The sequence below is a fragment of the Podarcis erhardii genome (genome assembly GCF_964252035.2).
Source record: "Podarcis erhardii genome assembly, chromosome: 14".
Taxonomy (NCBI): domain Eukaryota; kingdom Metazoa; phylum Chordata; class Lepidosauria; order Squamata; family Lacertidae; genus Podarcis; species Podarcis erhardii.
In genome coordinates, this window is record NC_138503.1 from 31,844,449 (window position 1) to 31,856,837 (window position 12,389).

Sequence of the window (12,389 nt, forward strand, 5' to 3'; positions counted from 1 at the left end):
TGGATAAACCTGTCAGGGTTGTTGTACTCTAGGGCTGATCCTACTCAGAGTAGACCCACTGAAGTTATTGGAAATCACTAATTTATTAATTTCAATAAATCTGTTCTGAGCACTACATACAACTCTATATTTCATCCCCACCCCCATCATTTCATGAAGAAAAAATATATACAAGATTTTAAGTCCTTGTGAAAATTCTCCTAATATAACATTGTTGCAACTAAATTTCCCTAATATTTTATGTATTTTTTCACTAAAAATTTTAAGGACACCTTACCGTAGCATTTGCATTTTTGCACACATTCTTAGACTGGAGTGCAGTCTAATTCAGAGGGGTGCAAATTTCAAAGGGTGGCTGTGTTTTGGTTTGGTTTGGAAAGTACAGAATAGGTTGGTTTGCCTTCAAATGCAAACCTAAATGAATTCACTGGCCTATCTCTACCTGACATACTGGCTATGCAGGTTGGGCTAGGATCTAGGAGAGCAGGGTTCAAATCCCCACTCAGCCGTATGAATCTCCCTGGGTCACCTTGGGCAAACTACGGTCTCTCAGCCTAACCTCCCTCACAGGGCTGTTGTGAGGATAAAATGGAATGGGGAAGAAAATTGAACAGCAGCTTGAGATTATTAGAGGAAAGGTTATAAATGCAATAAATAAATCTATGAATGAATGCTGTAGAGAATGGCTGCCCCTTCACTGAGGAATCTTGGCCAACCCCACCACCAAGGGCTTCTTGTTAAGAGTGGGCAGTGTCTGGCCTAGGACGGTTGATTGATGGATTGATTCATTCATTCCATTTATAACCTGCTCTTCAAACCAAAAGTTCTTAGGGTGGTACATAAAAAAAAATATTAAACATTATATGAAACCTTTCAACCAACTGCACGGCCAATTGGTCAGGGGGGAAAATGGCACCCCAGTGTTTTTCATTTCTTTTTCTTTTTCATAAGCTCTGGGTTATTCTGGTTGCTATAGTTTCTTGTGAAAAGGTCAGAATCTTAGGTTGTTGTCAAAATGTCAACCTGCCCTGCCCAGTACAACTAGCTATGTATAATTTCATAAAATGTTTAAAAATATCAGTTGAGATGTCTGGGAACAAATGACAGTGACAGGGTTTTTGTTTCAGCATTCTGCCTCACATTGGTTCCACTGGGCAATTTGTTCGGGATGGGCTGTAGCTCAGGGGCAGAGAATGTACTTTGCATGCAGATGGTCCCAGGTTCAATCCCCAAGTAGGACTGAGTGTTCCCCAGCTAAAAGACTGGAAAGCCACTGCCAGTCAGTGTAGACATTATGAGGCTATATGGGACCAATGGCCAACTTCCAATACCCCTATCTCCTACCTTAAGAATGTTGGGTTCCTGGGGCTGCTGATTCAACGTCTCTGATGGCAGCTGGTCTAGAGATGTCTGCCTTTTCCGTGGAGACAAGGAACGCTTTGGCATCATCAGAAGAATAATGAGGAAGCCCAGCATGAACCCACATGCCAAGCCAAGGCAGAGGCCTGAGATGTAAGGAGGCAGCGGCAGCACAAAATAGTGGTAGGCCAAGATGGCGACACAGACAAGCGCTTTGCATGGCACTCTGCTACAAGGCTTGGTGGGGCGGAGGATGTCCAGAGGTGGAAGCATCCGCACTTCCTCTGTGCCACTGCTTTTGTCCGCAGCAACCTCCACCACTTGGATGACATCTCCATAGGAGCAGATTTCATACTGGCAGTTCAAGGAGGGACCCCATTTCTGTTCACTGGGGCAATAGTCCTCCACTTGACTCCTCCCAGATGGCTGTCCTGGAACAGCCCCATGTAGATTGGTCTCCTGGGTGGGGCTCTCCTTGTCTTCCAAAATGGTCTCCTTGCTGTGGCTAGAAGGGGAATCGTGGGCGTGGTTGCCAGAAAATGGGGATCTGTGTTTTGGTGAAACATTATTCTCATCCCCCATGATTTTGCTGAGTCTGCTAAGGGGTTCATGCATGGCCTCTGAAAACCGCCTTTTCGTGTCCTCAAATTTGGCTTCCTGAGCCTTGAAGAAGCTGCTTTTGCTCTCTGAGGGGGAAATGTTGGGGGAGGAGGGAGCCGTCCTAGAATCCCCATTTTTGCCCTTGGGATGGGTGATCTGCCGCCATCGATGGACATTGAGCTTGGAGTCGGACTTTGACTGTGTCACCTCTGGCTCCAGGCGGGAAATCTCGGTTGAAATGGATTTGACCAAGCTCAGCAAAGGTTGGGGCTTGAGGGAAGAGGCGTCCCGGGGCTCAATTTCAGTTGAGAGGGATTTCACTAAGTTGATTAATGGCTTGGGGCCTTGAGGGTTTACAAGGCCTGTTGATCTCTGGGGTGATAAACTGGGTGAACTGGAAGTGGGGAGGGCGGGCAAGAAATCCAGTTCAGGAGGAGACGGCAGAGGGGATGGCATGTGGAATGTGGACTCTTCCTGATGTTCATCCTGTTTCCCAAAATCTTCACACATAGAAAAGTGGTCAGGTGAGTCAGGAGTTGCATCTTCCTCATCATCTAAGGCAAAGATCAGTTCATTTCCATCTACGCCTTCCCAGTCATCTTCTTTGCTGGGAGCAGCAAGGTGGTTGCCTAACTGTTGGGAACTAGCAGGTTCGCCTCCCTGCTGAGGGTACGGTTGGGAAGAAAACTTTGCAGTCAATGGACCAAAAGTGATTTGAGAGTGGTCATCCATCTTTCACATCCTCCCCGACACTGAGCCTGCAAAAGTGATGGGAGACATTCAGAGACATGCGAACCTCCACATTAAGCCTCATGGAATAGAAATATACCTCCAGCCCCAAATAATCTCATCATGTAAGGCATTATTCAGTTCCATAAAGTTTTACAAACTACGGTATTATCAGTCCCTGTGCTCATGGGCATACAAAGCCCTAAAAAACTCAGGTCAAGGTAGCCTGAAGGCACATTTCCCCACAGCTAGACTCACTCCATCATCAAGATCTTCTAAGGAGGCCCTCCTAGCCTCCTCAGTGGTGTAAAGCTGGTGCCCTCCAGTTATTTCAGAAGACAACTCCCACCAGCCACATACATTTGTACCTTGGTTTTTGAACAGCTTAGTTCTTGAATATTTTGGCTCCTGAACGCCACAAACCTGGAAGTGACTGTTCCGGTTTGTGAACTATTTTTGGAACCTGAACGTCTGACGGGGCTTCTGCAGCTTCTGATTGGCTGCAGGAAGCTCCTGCAGCCAATAGGAAGCTGTGCTTTGGTTTCCAAATGTTTGGGAAGTCGAATAGACTTCCGGAACGGATTCTGTTTGACTTCCAAGGTACGACTGTAGTTGTAGTCCAAAATAGCTGGAGAACAGCCTTTTGCAAAGGCTGTCCTGTCCTTGAAGCGCCCGCCCATAGGTGATACAGCAGGCAATAGTGGTGGAACACTTTCACTGTCTAATGAAAACACATCTCTGACCAGGCATCTCCAACAGATGCTTGTGGGTTTTTTTTTTTTATTGCCTCTGGAGCATGTTGCTAAGTTTTAAGGACCTTTTCACTGATTTTATTGCTGCGTTATTTCCTTGCTATAAACCACTTTGAGATATTGTCTTGAAATGAAAAGCAGTTGAAAGATTATTTTAAATAAATAAAAAGCATTATCTGGACTACATACTTAGCTTCGTTTTGCATAATTTTCATGGCCATTGTTTCTGCCTAAGAATGCTGGGAATTGTAATCTGGTGAAATGGTTCTAAGCATTATCTGTAGGAAATCCCAAACATTTCCTCACCAACTTTCTCAGAGTGGAAAGGGGGGGGGGACGACGACGACGACAAAGCTTTGGTACAGATCTGCCTGTAAAGTGGAATTCCACAATCTTTCTCATTTTTTAAATGATAGGATTTTAAAATTCAACAACAGAGCAAAATGTGATGGCAATTCAGACACTATTCAGTGGTCTTTTTTTCCTTTACTCTCCTATCTGCATTATTTAATCAATGCATAATAAGAAGAAAAAGAAGCCAGATATCAAAATAAAACTTTTAGCCGTGACTCCATCTAAGGTATTCTCAGGGTAGATTCCCTGAAAGTAATAGATTTAAGTCAGTTATGCTATTTATTTCAATAGGTTTACTCCGATTATGACATCGTTTCAACTTTTTGTCTTTTAGGACCATTGATCTTTATAGTAACATCATCTATATTGCCAGCATTTGGCTTTGCTGGGAACATTTATTCCCATTTTTAAAAAACTAACCTAATGGAATCACAGTTTACCAAGCTGTGTTCTGGGTTGTCATCGGGTTTTCAGTTTTTTTAAATTATTATTTTTAGCTTTGTAAACTTGTGTTTTTAACTGACTTTAGCTTTCAGCAAGAGTGACTCATGCATTGTCACATTAATCTTAAATCCCTCGGGGAGTTTTAAAAAGCAATGAATTAAAAATAGGTTGTGCTGCAAGGAAGATTCTCTGCTGAGAGTTCTATTGGTAAAAAGTTGTTTAAAAAATAATAATAGGTCAGGGATTCTGATGTTCTGACCTTTAGGAGTATTACCAGGGTTGTGTGTATGTTTGAGATTCTACATTAGAATAAATACTGAAGGTTTCCTTAGTGCAAAATTCATTGTCCTCGGAATCTCTGCTTCCATTAATATTTTTTTTAAAAAAATCAAGAGAATAGACTTTATTTGCATAGCCGACAGGCCATAGCATCAAAGGACAAACACTGACAAAAATACATTACGATAAAAATCAAGTTTCTATAGATCTCATCATGGTTTTCCTTTTTTGCAGATAAATTGGTTAACTTGGTGCAGAAATTGATAGGGTTTCCCCAGATGACAGATATATAGAGCATTCATCTGGACTGGCCTATGAGGTATTTATATGTTGTCAGAGTCACCCGTGGTCCCAGCTCACAAGAGACCAAAGTCCGCTCCAGCTTATGTACAAAAGCTTTTATTGAAGAACATTATTAGCTTTACATCCGAGCTCCGTGACTCTACGTCTGTTACGCTTAGACCGCTGAAGTCCCCTCTGAGTCGGTCCCCCCTCTACACCAGTTTAAGAGGCTTGTACTGGTCCACCTCTTTCTCTCTTTCCTTTTCCGCAGGGTCTTTCTGCCCCCCTGTGTTCTCTCCCTTCGGGACTCTCCAGAGGCTGAATCCTCTGCCGCCTCCTCCCCCCTCCTTCGGGCTTTGGGACCAGGCTCCTCCCCAAGACTCTCTTCATTTCCGTGCGCCTCCCATTTTGAACTTGGCGCGTGTACGTTGCCCCTGACCTTCCCTTCGACAGTTACACTGCCCTCGGTACTACTTTCCTCCCCTTCCGGCAGGACGTTTTGCCCTGATCTCCTTCCCCTCTCTGCTTCCTCTTCTGCTCCTTCTGACACACTGGTCACTCCTCCTCCCTCACTCCGTTCCAGCGGAGCAGCCGGTCTCGCTCTCCAACTCCCACTGTGGGTTCCCCCTTCGTTTCCCTGCTCCTGACTGCTTCCCCCTCTAGCTCCCCTTGGCTTGACCAGAGGGGCTCCCTTTTGGGAGTCCTCCGATTCACTGGACGGACTCATGGACAATCTTGGGTCATTGTCATCCTCTTCCTCGTCACTCTGGAATCCTTCCCCCTCACTCTCTGTCTCCTCCCTCATCTGCGCCTCTCTCCCTGAACCCCTGACATATGTCTTCCCATTAAGGCTCCCTCCCATCCATCCCATGCTTTCTAGTGCATTTCCTTGTCATTTTTCCAAACTGCAGAAAGCCCAATTCTTTTTTTTTTACGAGGTTTTGTTATGCTATGGCAACTGGGTACTTTAACCCACTTTATGATTACACTTAACCTCACCACTGTAACCCATACGTTGGCAACTTCAATCCTGGATTACTGCAATGCTCTCTACTTGGGGCTGCCCTTGGACCTGGTTCAGAAGCTGCAGCTGATGTAGAATGTGGTATCTGGCTGACCCTGGCTGCCCATCTACTACTGAGCCAGGTTAAGAGTCCTTGTCTTAATTTGCAAAGCCCTGGACAACATAGGTCTAGGGTACACCAGTGACCTCCTGAAGCCTTATATCTCAATCACTGAGATAATCTGCAGAAGCATCTCTGATCATTCCCAGAACTGGGGAGGCTCATCTGACAACAAGAAGAAATCAAGCCTTTAGTGTCATCTGCCCAGTCCTGTGGAACACCCTGCCAATGGAGATTCAGCAGGTGTCTTCTGTTTCAACTTTTAAAAGGCCTGCTGATAACTTTCCTATTCTACTATGCAGGCAATTAAGATGTATCCTTCTACAGTAGCTGGCTGATTTCTGATTTTAACTTTTTGAATATATATTTTCATCGCATGGTTTTATGTACAATTGTTGTAAACTGCTCTGGCTTTTTTTTTAAAAAAAAAAAACAGCATATCAATATTTTTTAATTAAAACAATTGTGCAAACCTAAATTACCTGGTATATCCTCTCAACAAAAAAACCCCCCAGAATGAATGCTTAATAAAGACCGGATGTAGCCAAACCTCTGTGTAAACTCTGCACAAGCAAAGCTGGATGAAATGGTCAATTAACAGGTCACTTGGATGAGCTTCTGGACAGATGCCAATAAGCAAAGAGGTGTGTGTGGATGCAACTCACCCTCTGATATTTCACTGGGACAGGCTTTTCAATGCCCGGGATTGCTGCCCAGGGCACTTTCCCATCTATTGTTGTTATTTGTATACTGCCCTATACCTGCAGGTCTCAGGGCAGTTCACAACATAAAATCAAAATATATGAACACAAAATACATAATAAAAACAAGAACAAGAACAACCCAGTACTATGCCAGCACACAAGGAAAAGTTTGCTTCGCCTTCAGAACATTCTTTGCATTTACTCTGCCAGGACGCACATCCTCCCCTGATTTTCAAGCTGGAAGCCTGCTTGCTCCTTTGTTTAAAGGCTCACTATTTCTGGCAAGCTCTTTAAAGCACTTTGCTGGCATGAATTAATCAGAGGCTGCAGTGCTGTTGCCCCAGCTGCCTTTCTAAGCCTGCTCATCGTAGGGCCTCCATGTTCCTTAAAGGTAAAGGGACCGACTCTGGGGTTGTGGCGCTCATCTCGCTTTATTGGCCGAGGGAGCCGGTGTACAGCTTCCAGGTCATGTGGCTTGCATGTCTAAGCCGCTTTCAGCGAACCAGAGCAGCGCACAGAAACACCGTTTACCTTCCCGCCAGAGCAGCACCTATTTATCTACTTGCACTTTGATGTGCTTTCAAGCTGCTAGGTTGGCAGGAGCAGGGACCGAGCAACGGGAGCTCACCCCGTTGTGGGGATTCGAACTGCCAACCTTCTGATCAGCAAGTCCTAGGCTCTGTGGTTTAACCCACAGCGCCACCCATGTTCCTTACATTTCCCTAATCCCTCTTCTTCATCAACAAAATGAACCTGAAATAACGTCTCCAGTCTATCTGGGGATCTATGAAGAGGCAACAGATGGGGAATGGCACCAGTGGAGTGTACATTTAGGAACACAAGAACACAAATAGCTGCCTTATACCAACTCAGACCTTTGGTCCCTCTGGTTCAGTACTATCAACACTGACTGGCAGCAGCTCTGCAGGGTTTCAGACGAGTCTTTCCCATCACAGCCCTACCTGGAGATGCCGTAAATCAAACACGGGAACTTTGTGTTGCAAAGCAGGTGCTCTGCTTTCCCCTCCCTCTCCCTGCGAACCAGTTTCAGTCAGCTTTGTTAGTCTATTTCCCTCGCAGCAAGAGAAATATAGTTTGAGGAATCTGCGGCCCTGGCAATAGTATAGATATTTATTGGCACTAATTGTTTTGTAATGAACAAAATGCCCACCAGCTGGCTGGCACAGAGATGGTGTAGCTCTTTTGACTATTGCTCACATTTGTATGTTCTCAATGTATTTTTGACCCATTGCACCAGTCCGTGTTAAGCAGAGCAGTCTCTCCAACAATACTGTAGGTGTGTTAGTTGCTTGTTATGCAAACGGGTTTGAGATGAGGGTTGGGATTGGAGAAATGGCTGCTGTGATGTCACAAGGGCACTAATGGCTCCCGAAGGTAAGGAGAGGTTGTAATATCCCCCTATATATGCCACAAAGAGAGGTGACATTTGGAGGGTCTGTCTCCCAAGTGAAAGATCCTACCCCCTTCTATTCCCTAGGGGGGCGGGTAAAGAAAGAAAGTGCAAAACTATTGATCTGTCTCCAGCCTACATCTCACTCAGGGGGTCAGCATTTTCTCTGCTGTCAATCACTGAGTCCTGCCTTGAGTGGTTTCTGAGTATGCAAAAGGCAGTCCCCATTTCCTGAGAGGTTATTAACTTGCTGAAAGCACAATCAATAGCACAATAAAGATGATCCAGATTTAGAAAGCTCATTTTCTTGAGAAGGAACTTGGAGTACACAGCAATTTGTAGAAACCACTGAAAAAGACTGCCTGGGGGGAATTTAAAACTGTTTTTTTTAGAAGGTTGCTTTAAAGTTTTAATTATATTAGTATTGATACCTTTGCTGCCCTGGGCTCCTTTGGTAGAGATTGTTTGTTATAACAACTACAACAGGCTATTGTGGCAAGATGGGGAGGAAAATCAATTAGCGGAGGACAGCAGAGTCTCCCAGAGATGTTCTTGATTGTAAATATTGCTGGTTTTGTAGATTTTTGAAGCTAGATGTGTCTCTCCAGATTCCCTAGTCTGAACCTGCTTGGTAGCAGATCAGGTCCTAGAATTCAACCTGCGCCTTCCTGCACCAGCTCCTACGAGGATGAGCCTCGTAAGTCCATATCAATCCTGCTCGCTTTAGAAATCCTTGCTCTTTAAAGTACAGTGGTACCTCGGGTTAAGTACTTAATTCGTTCCGGAGGTCTGTACTTAACCTGAAACTGTTCTTAACCTGAAGCACCACTTTAGCTAATGGGGCCTCCTGCTGCTGCAGCGCTGCCGGAGCCCGATTTCTGTTCTTATCCTGAAGCAAAGTTCTTAACCTGAAGCACTATTTCTAGGTTAGTGGAGTGTGTAACCTGAAGCGTATATAACCCGAGGTACCGCTGTACAGAACATAGGATGGTGTCTTACAGAGAGTCAGACCTTTGGCCTACCAAGCTTAGTACGATCCACAATAACTTGAGGTGAATCTCCAGGACTTCAGAGGGGATAAATTCCTAGCACTATGTGGAGATGCCATCAGGGATTGAACCTGTGAGCCTTCTGCATGCAAAACAGATGCTCTACCACGGAGAGATGGCCCTTTCACCCAAACATTTAACACCCATCTAATAGCTCATTCAGGGCTGGGTTCAGGGTCAGTTCTAGGCCATGAGAAGCAATAAAAACAGAGCATTGTAATCACTGACGTTTCTCCCACAGCGTGTTGGAGAGCATTAAATGTTGGAGAGCATTCTATAGCATCACAATAGCTAATACCTGGCTAGGCAGAGGGGCAAGAGCTCTTGGGATAACAACAGGCTTAGGACCTATAAGGAGGATGGGGGTGTTGGAAAATAAGCCTTCTTCGGGAGAAGATGGCAACTCTCCCAGGCTCCCGGCTTGGTCTCCGGTGACCTCCCTGGCTGCAATCCCCGCAGCATCCAGGCTAGGTCACACTCCAGGCTAGTACACACCCACTCCCTCCTGCTTCCCTAGCAGGGAAAGGAGATAGCCAGAAACGTCTATTTACATGCTTTTATTTCTGACTTTTCAGCACTACAGAAAACATGTCCGTTCACTTCAGTTTCCATCCAGCAAGTGACAAAGACTTCCTGTACATACGCAAGAGGAAGGTCTCAAATTACACTCTGAGCAAATTCCGGTGAATTGCCCTGTGAACTGACTGTCCCACTGTTTCCCACAGACAGTCCCATCATGTGTTGTTTTCAAGCTACCAGTTTGCAGCTGCGTTGCTTTCATATCTTAACAGGGGGAACATCAGACTCTCCAGGTGTTGTTGGATTCCAACTTGCATCAGCTTAATCATGGCCACCAGTCAAGGATAATGAGAGCTGAAGGGGCCCTATCCCTGGCCTAAAATGTAGCTGACAATCCATCTAATAGACTCCTGTCCGCCATTCCTGGCTTTTTGCTCTTTCTTGTTGCCTTGTAGGAAACAGGGAAAATGGCACTTCTGGGCGCTCTCATCCTCCTTTATGCCAATCTGGTGGTTTGGCTGCAAACTGTTCTCATCAAATATGGCTTGTCCTGCCCCCTTTGAAGAGACGTATCAATTATAGAGTCAGGAATTCCCTCGTCTAATTATCTCTGATTGAGCATCCTCGCCAAAAGCTAATTGCTGCCGTTATTAGTTCTGCAGTTGAAACGCTTTCCTCAGCTGCAGGACTCAGGCCCTCATTCACTCCTCGATTAAAGCTACACCCACACTTCAAGCTAGCGTAACTGGCGAAACCTCTCCTCCCTATGGAATGCTGGGAGACGTAGTCTTGTGAAATAGCTTGGGGCACAATCCTGCCCTTGACCAGACCTACTGGAGAGGTCCTACAGCCCTAAATCTCATCGGAAATTCCTGGCTGACCTTCAAGGCCAGGGCAGAGAGACAAGCACCCTGGGTCTTTAAGGCTTTCTGGGTTACTGCAACATGCTCTATGTGGGGCTTCCCTTGTGCTTGATCCAGAGGCTGCAGTTAGTGCCAAATGCTGCAGCATGATTGCTGACAGAAGGGAGGCCCTGTCAGCATATCACGCCTGTGCTCAGAGATCTGTGCTGGCTGTCAATTTGCTACTGGGCCAAGTTCAAGGTCTTACTTTTAGTATATAAAACCCTTAATGACTTGGGACCAGAGTTCACCTAGATTGCCTTACCCCATATATGCCCATTCAGCCTCTTTGATCGGCAGAACTGACCAGGGGCGGAGGAAGGGGGGGCGGTGGGGGCGGTTTGCCCCAGATATCATCACTGAGGGGGAGGTGACATTAAGAATGCCACCTGCCTGCGACTCCCAAGCCTACCCCGAGCCGTCGGGGGAGGGGGCAGAGATGCGCCACCTTGCTGGCGGCCTTCCTCCCTTCCCCCTTCGTTTTGACAGCTCAGGGGAGGCTTGGGGGTCGCGGGTGGGTGGCGCGCCGTTGCCGTCCGCTCTCAGGCTGCTTCCTGGGGGGAGGGGAGCCTCCCCCGAGCTGTCAAAAGGAAGAGGGAAGGGAGGAAGGCTGCTGGCAAAGCGGCGCAGCTCCCTCACTCCTCCCCCCTGCCCAGGAAGCAGCTTGCCATGGGCGGCTCGCTCCACCCTCCATGGGCAGCTTGCTCCGCCCCCCTGGGATGCTCACCCCGCCCCCATGCCCCCGCCCCTGGGTGCATAGCATTTGCACCGCTCCAGGTGCGGAAGCAGCTAGCTCTGCCTCTGGAACTGACATTGTCACAGTTGTGACATAATACCCGTTCTGCGTTTGTAAGAATTCAATGTTTGAGTGTGGCAGCTCCTACACTTTGGAACTCCCTGCCTATTGATATCAAGAAGGCCCTTCGCTGTACTCTTCTCGGTGCCTGCTAAAAACATTTTTGTTAAGACGAGTCCAGGGCTTTTTTGCTGCCTAGAGTGAATCACCTTCCTCGCTTTGTATTTCACATTTTGCTGTTCTTATCGCTGTCAAAGCTATTTCCTTCGGTCACGCTTGTTTGTATTCACAATTCTGAGTCGTCACACGTCACAAAACAGCTAGTTATAGGTAAAGCTGGTATCAACCAAATCAAGTTCATACATTTGAATTAATTAAATAGTTTTAATTGGATTTTGAATAAATGTGCAATTCATTGTTACTGTTTTGAATATTCTTGTGGTATTATCTCCCTTAGTGGGTCATGCGGACTGCTATTCTGAATAATACTTTTTATAGGGCAGGGCACACTGGGGATGAGCTTATGGGAACAAGGGGGCAGTGGCTCCAAACAGTTTGGCAGCCATGGGTGTAGACAATACTGAGCTGGATGGACCAATGGTCTGACTCAGGAGAAGGCAGCTTCCTGTGTTCTTGGATGTTGGGTGAAACAAATAGTCTGACCTGAACCTGAAGCTGTTTCACTGGGGCCTAATCTCTCAATTGTTGCAGAAGGTGTTGATGACAAGCATATCGAGCCCCACTTATGGAAGCTGAAATGCTCATAGCTCAACCAAGCTAAAAATAAAGGGTTGTACCAGCACCTTCTAAATCTCAATCTTCTCAGCCTTGAGCAATATGCATAAAAGTGAAGATTGCAAAGCTAAATGGAATTTAAAAAACCAACAGCTAGGCTCTTAAAGCTCCCCACCTCTGCTGGAGGAGTAAGCAAAGGCAGCCAAGGATGGTGCAGTTGCATGGTCCGGCACTGCAGATCCAGCATTGAGCGGGGTTGGGATAGATGAACTCTGAGGTTCCTCTTCCAACTCTATGATTATATGAAGTGCGAGTACTATAGAATGTTGCCGGAGAACTCTGTGAATCTT

General features: G+C 46.1%; 1 protein-coding gene across 5 annotated transcripts in view; it reads right to left on the bottom strand.

The window, feature by feature from the left end:
• The window catches only part of LOC309329468 (testis-expressed protein 2-like), a 34,775-nt gene that overhangs the window by 15,826 nt on the left and 6,560 nt on the right, over positions 1-12,389 (bottom strand). For 4 of the 5 annotated variants that reach the window (XR_014151172.1, XM_081840249.1, XM_081840248.1 and 1 more), the window contains one exon: positions 1,345-2,717. Coding sequence is in view for 4 of the 5 variants with exons in the window: in XM_081840249.1 (XP_081696375.1) it covers positions 1,345-2,691 (1,347 nt within the window). In the remaining variant the exon portion in view is untranslated. Of the gene's footprint in view, positions 1-1,344; positions 2,718-6,588; positions 6,680-12,389 lie in introns of those variants that run through there. The other variant, XM_081840250.1, reaches the window with a different exon arrangement.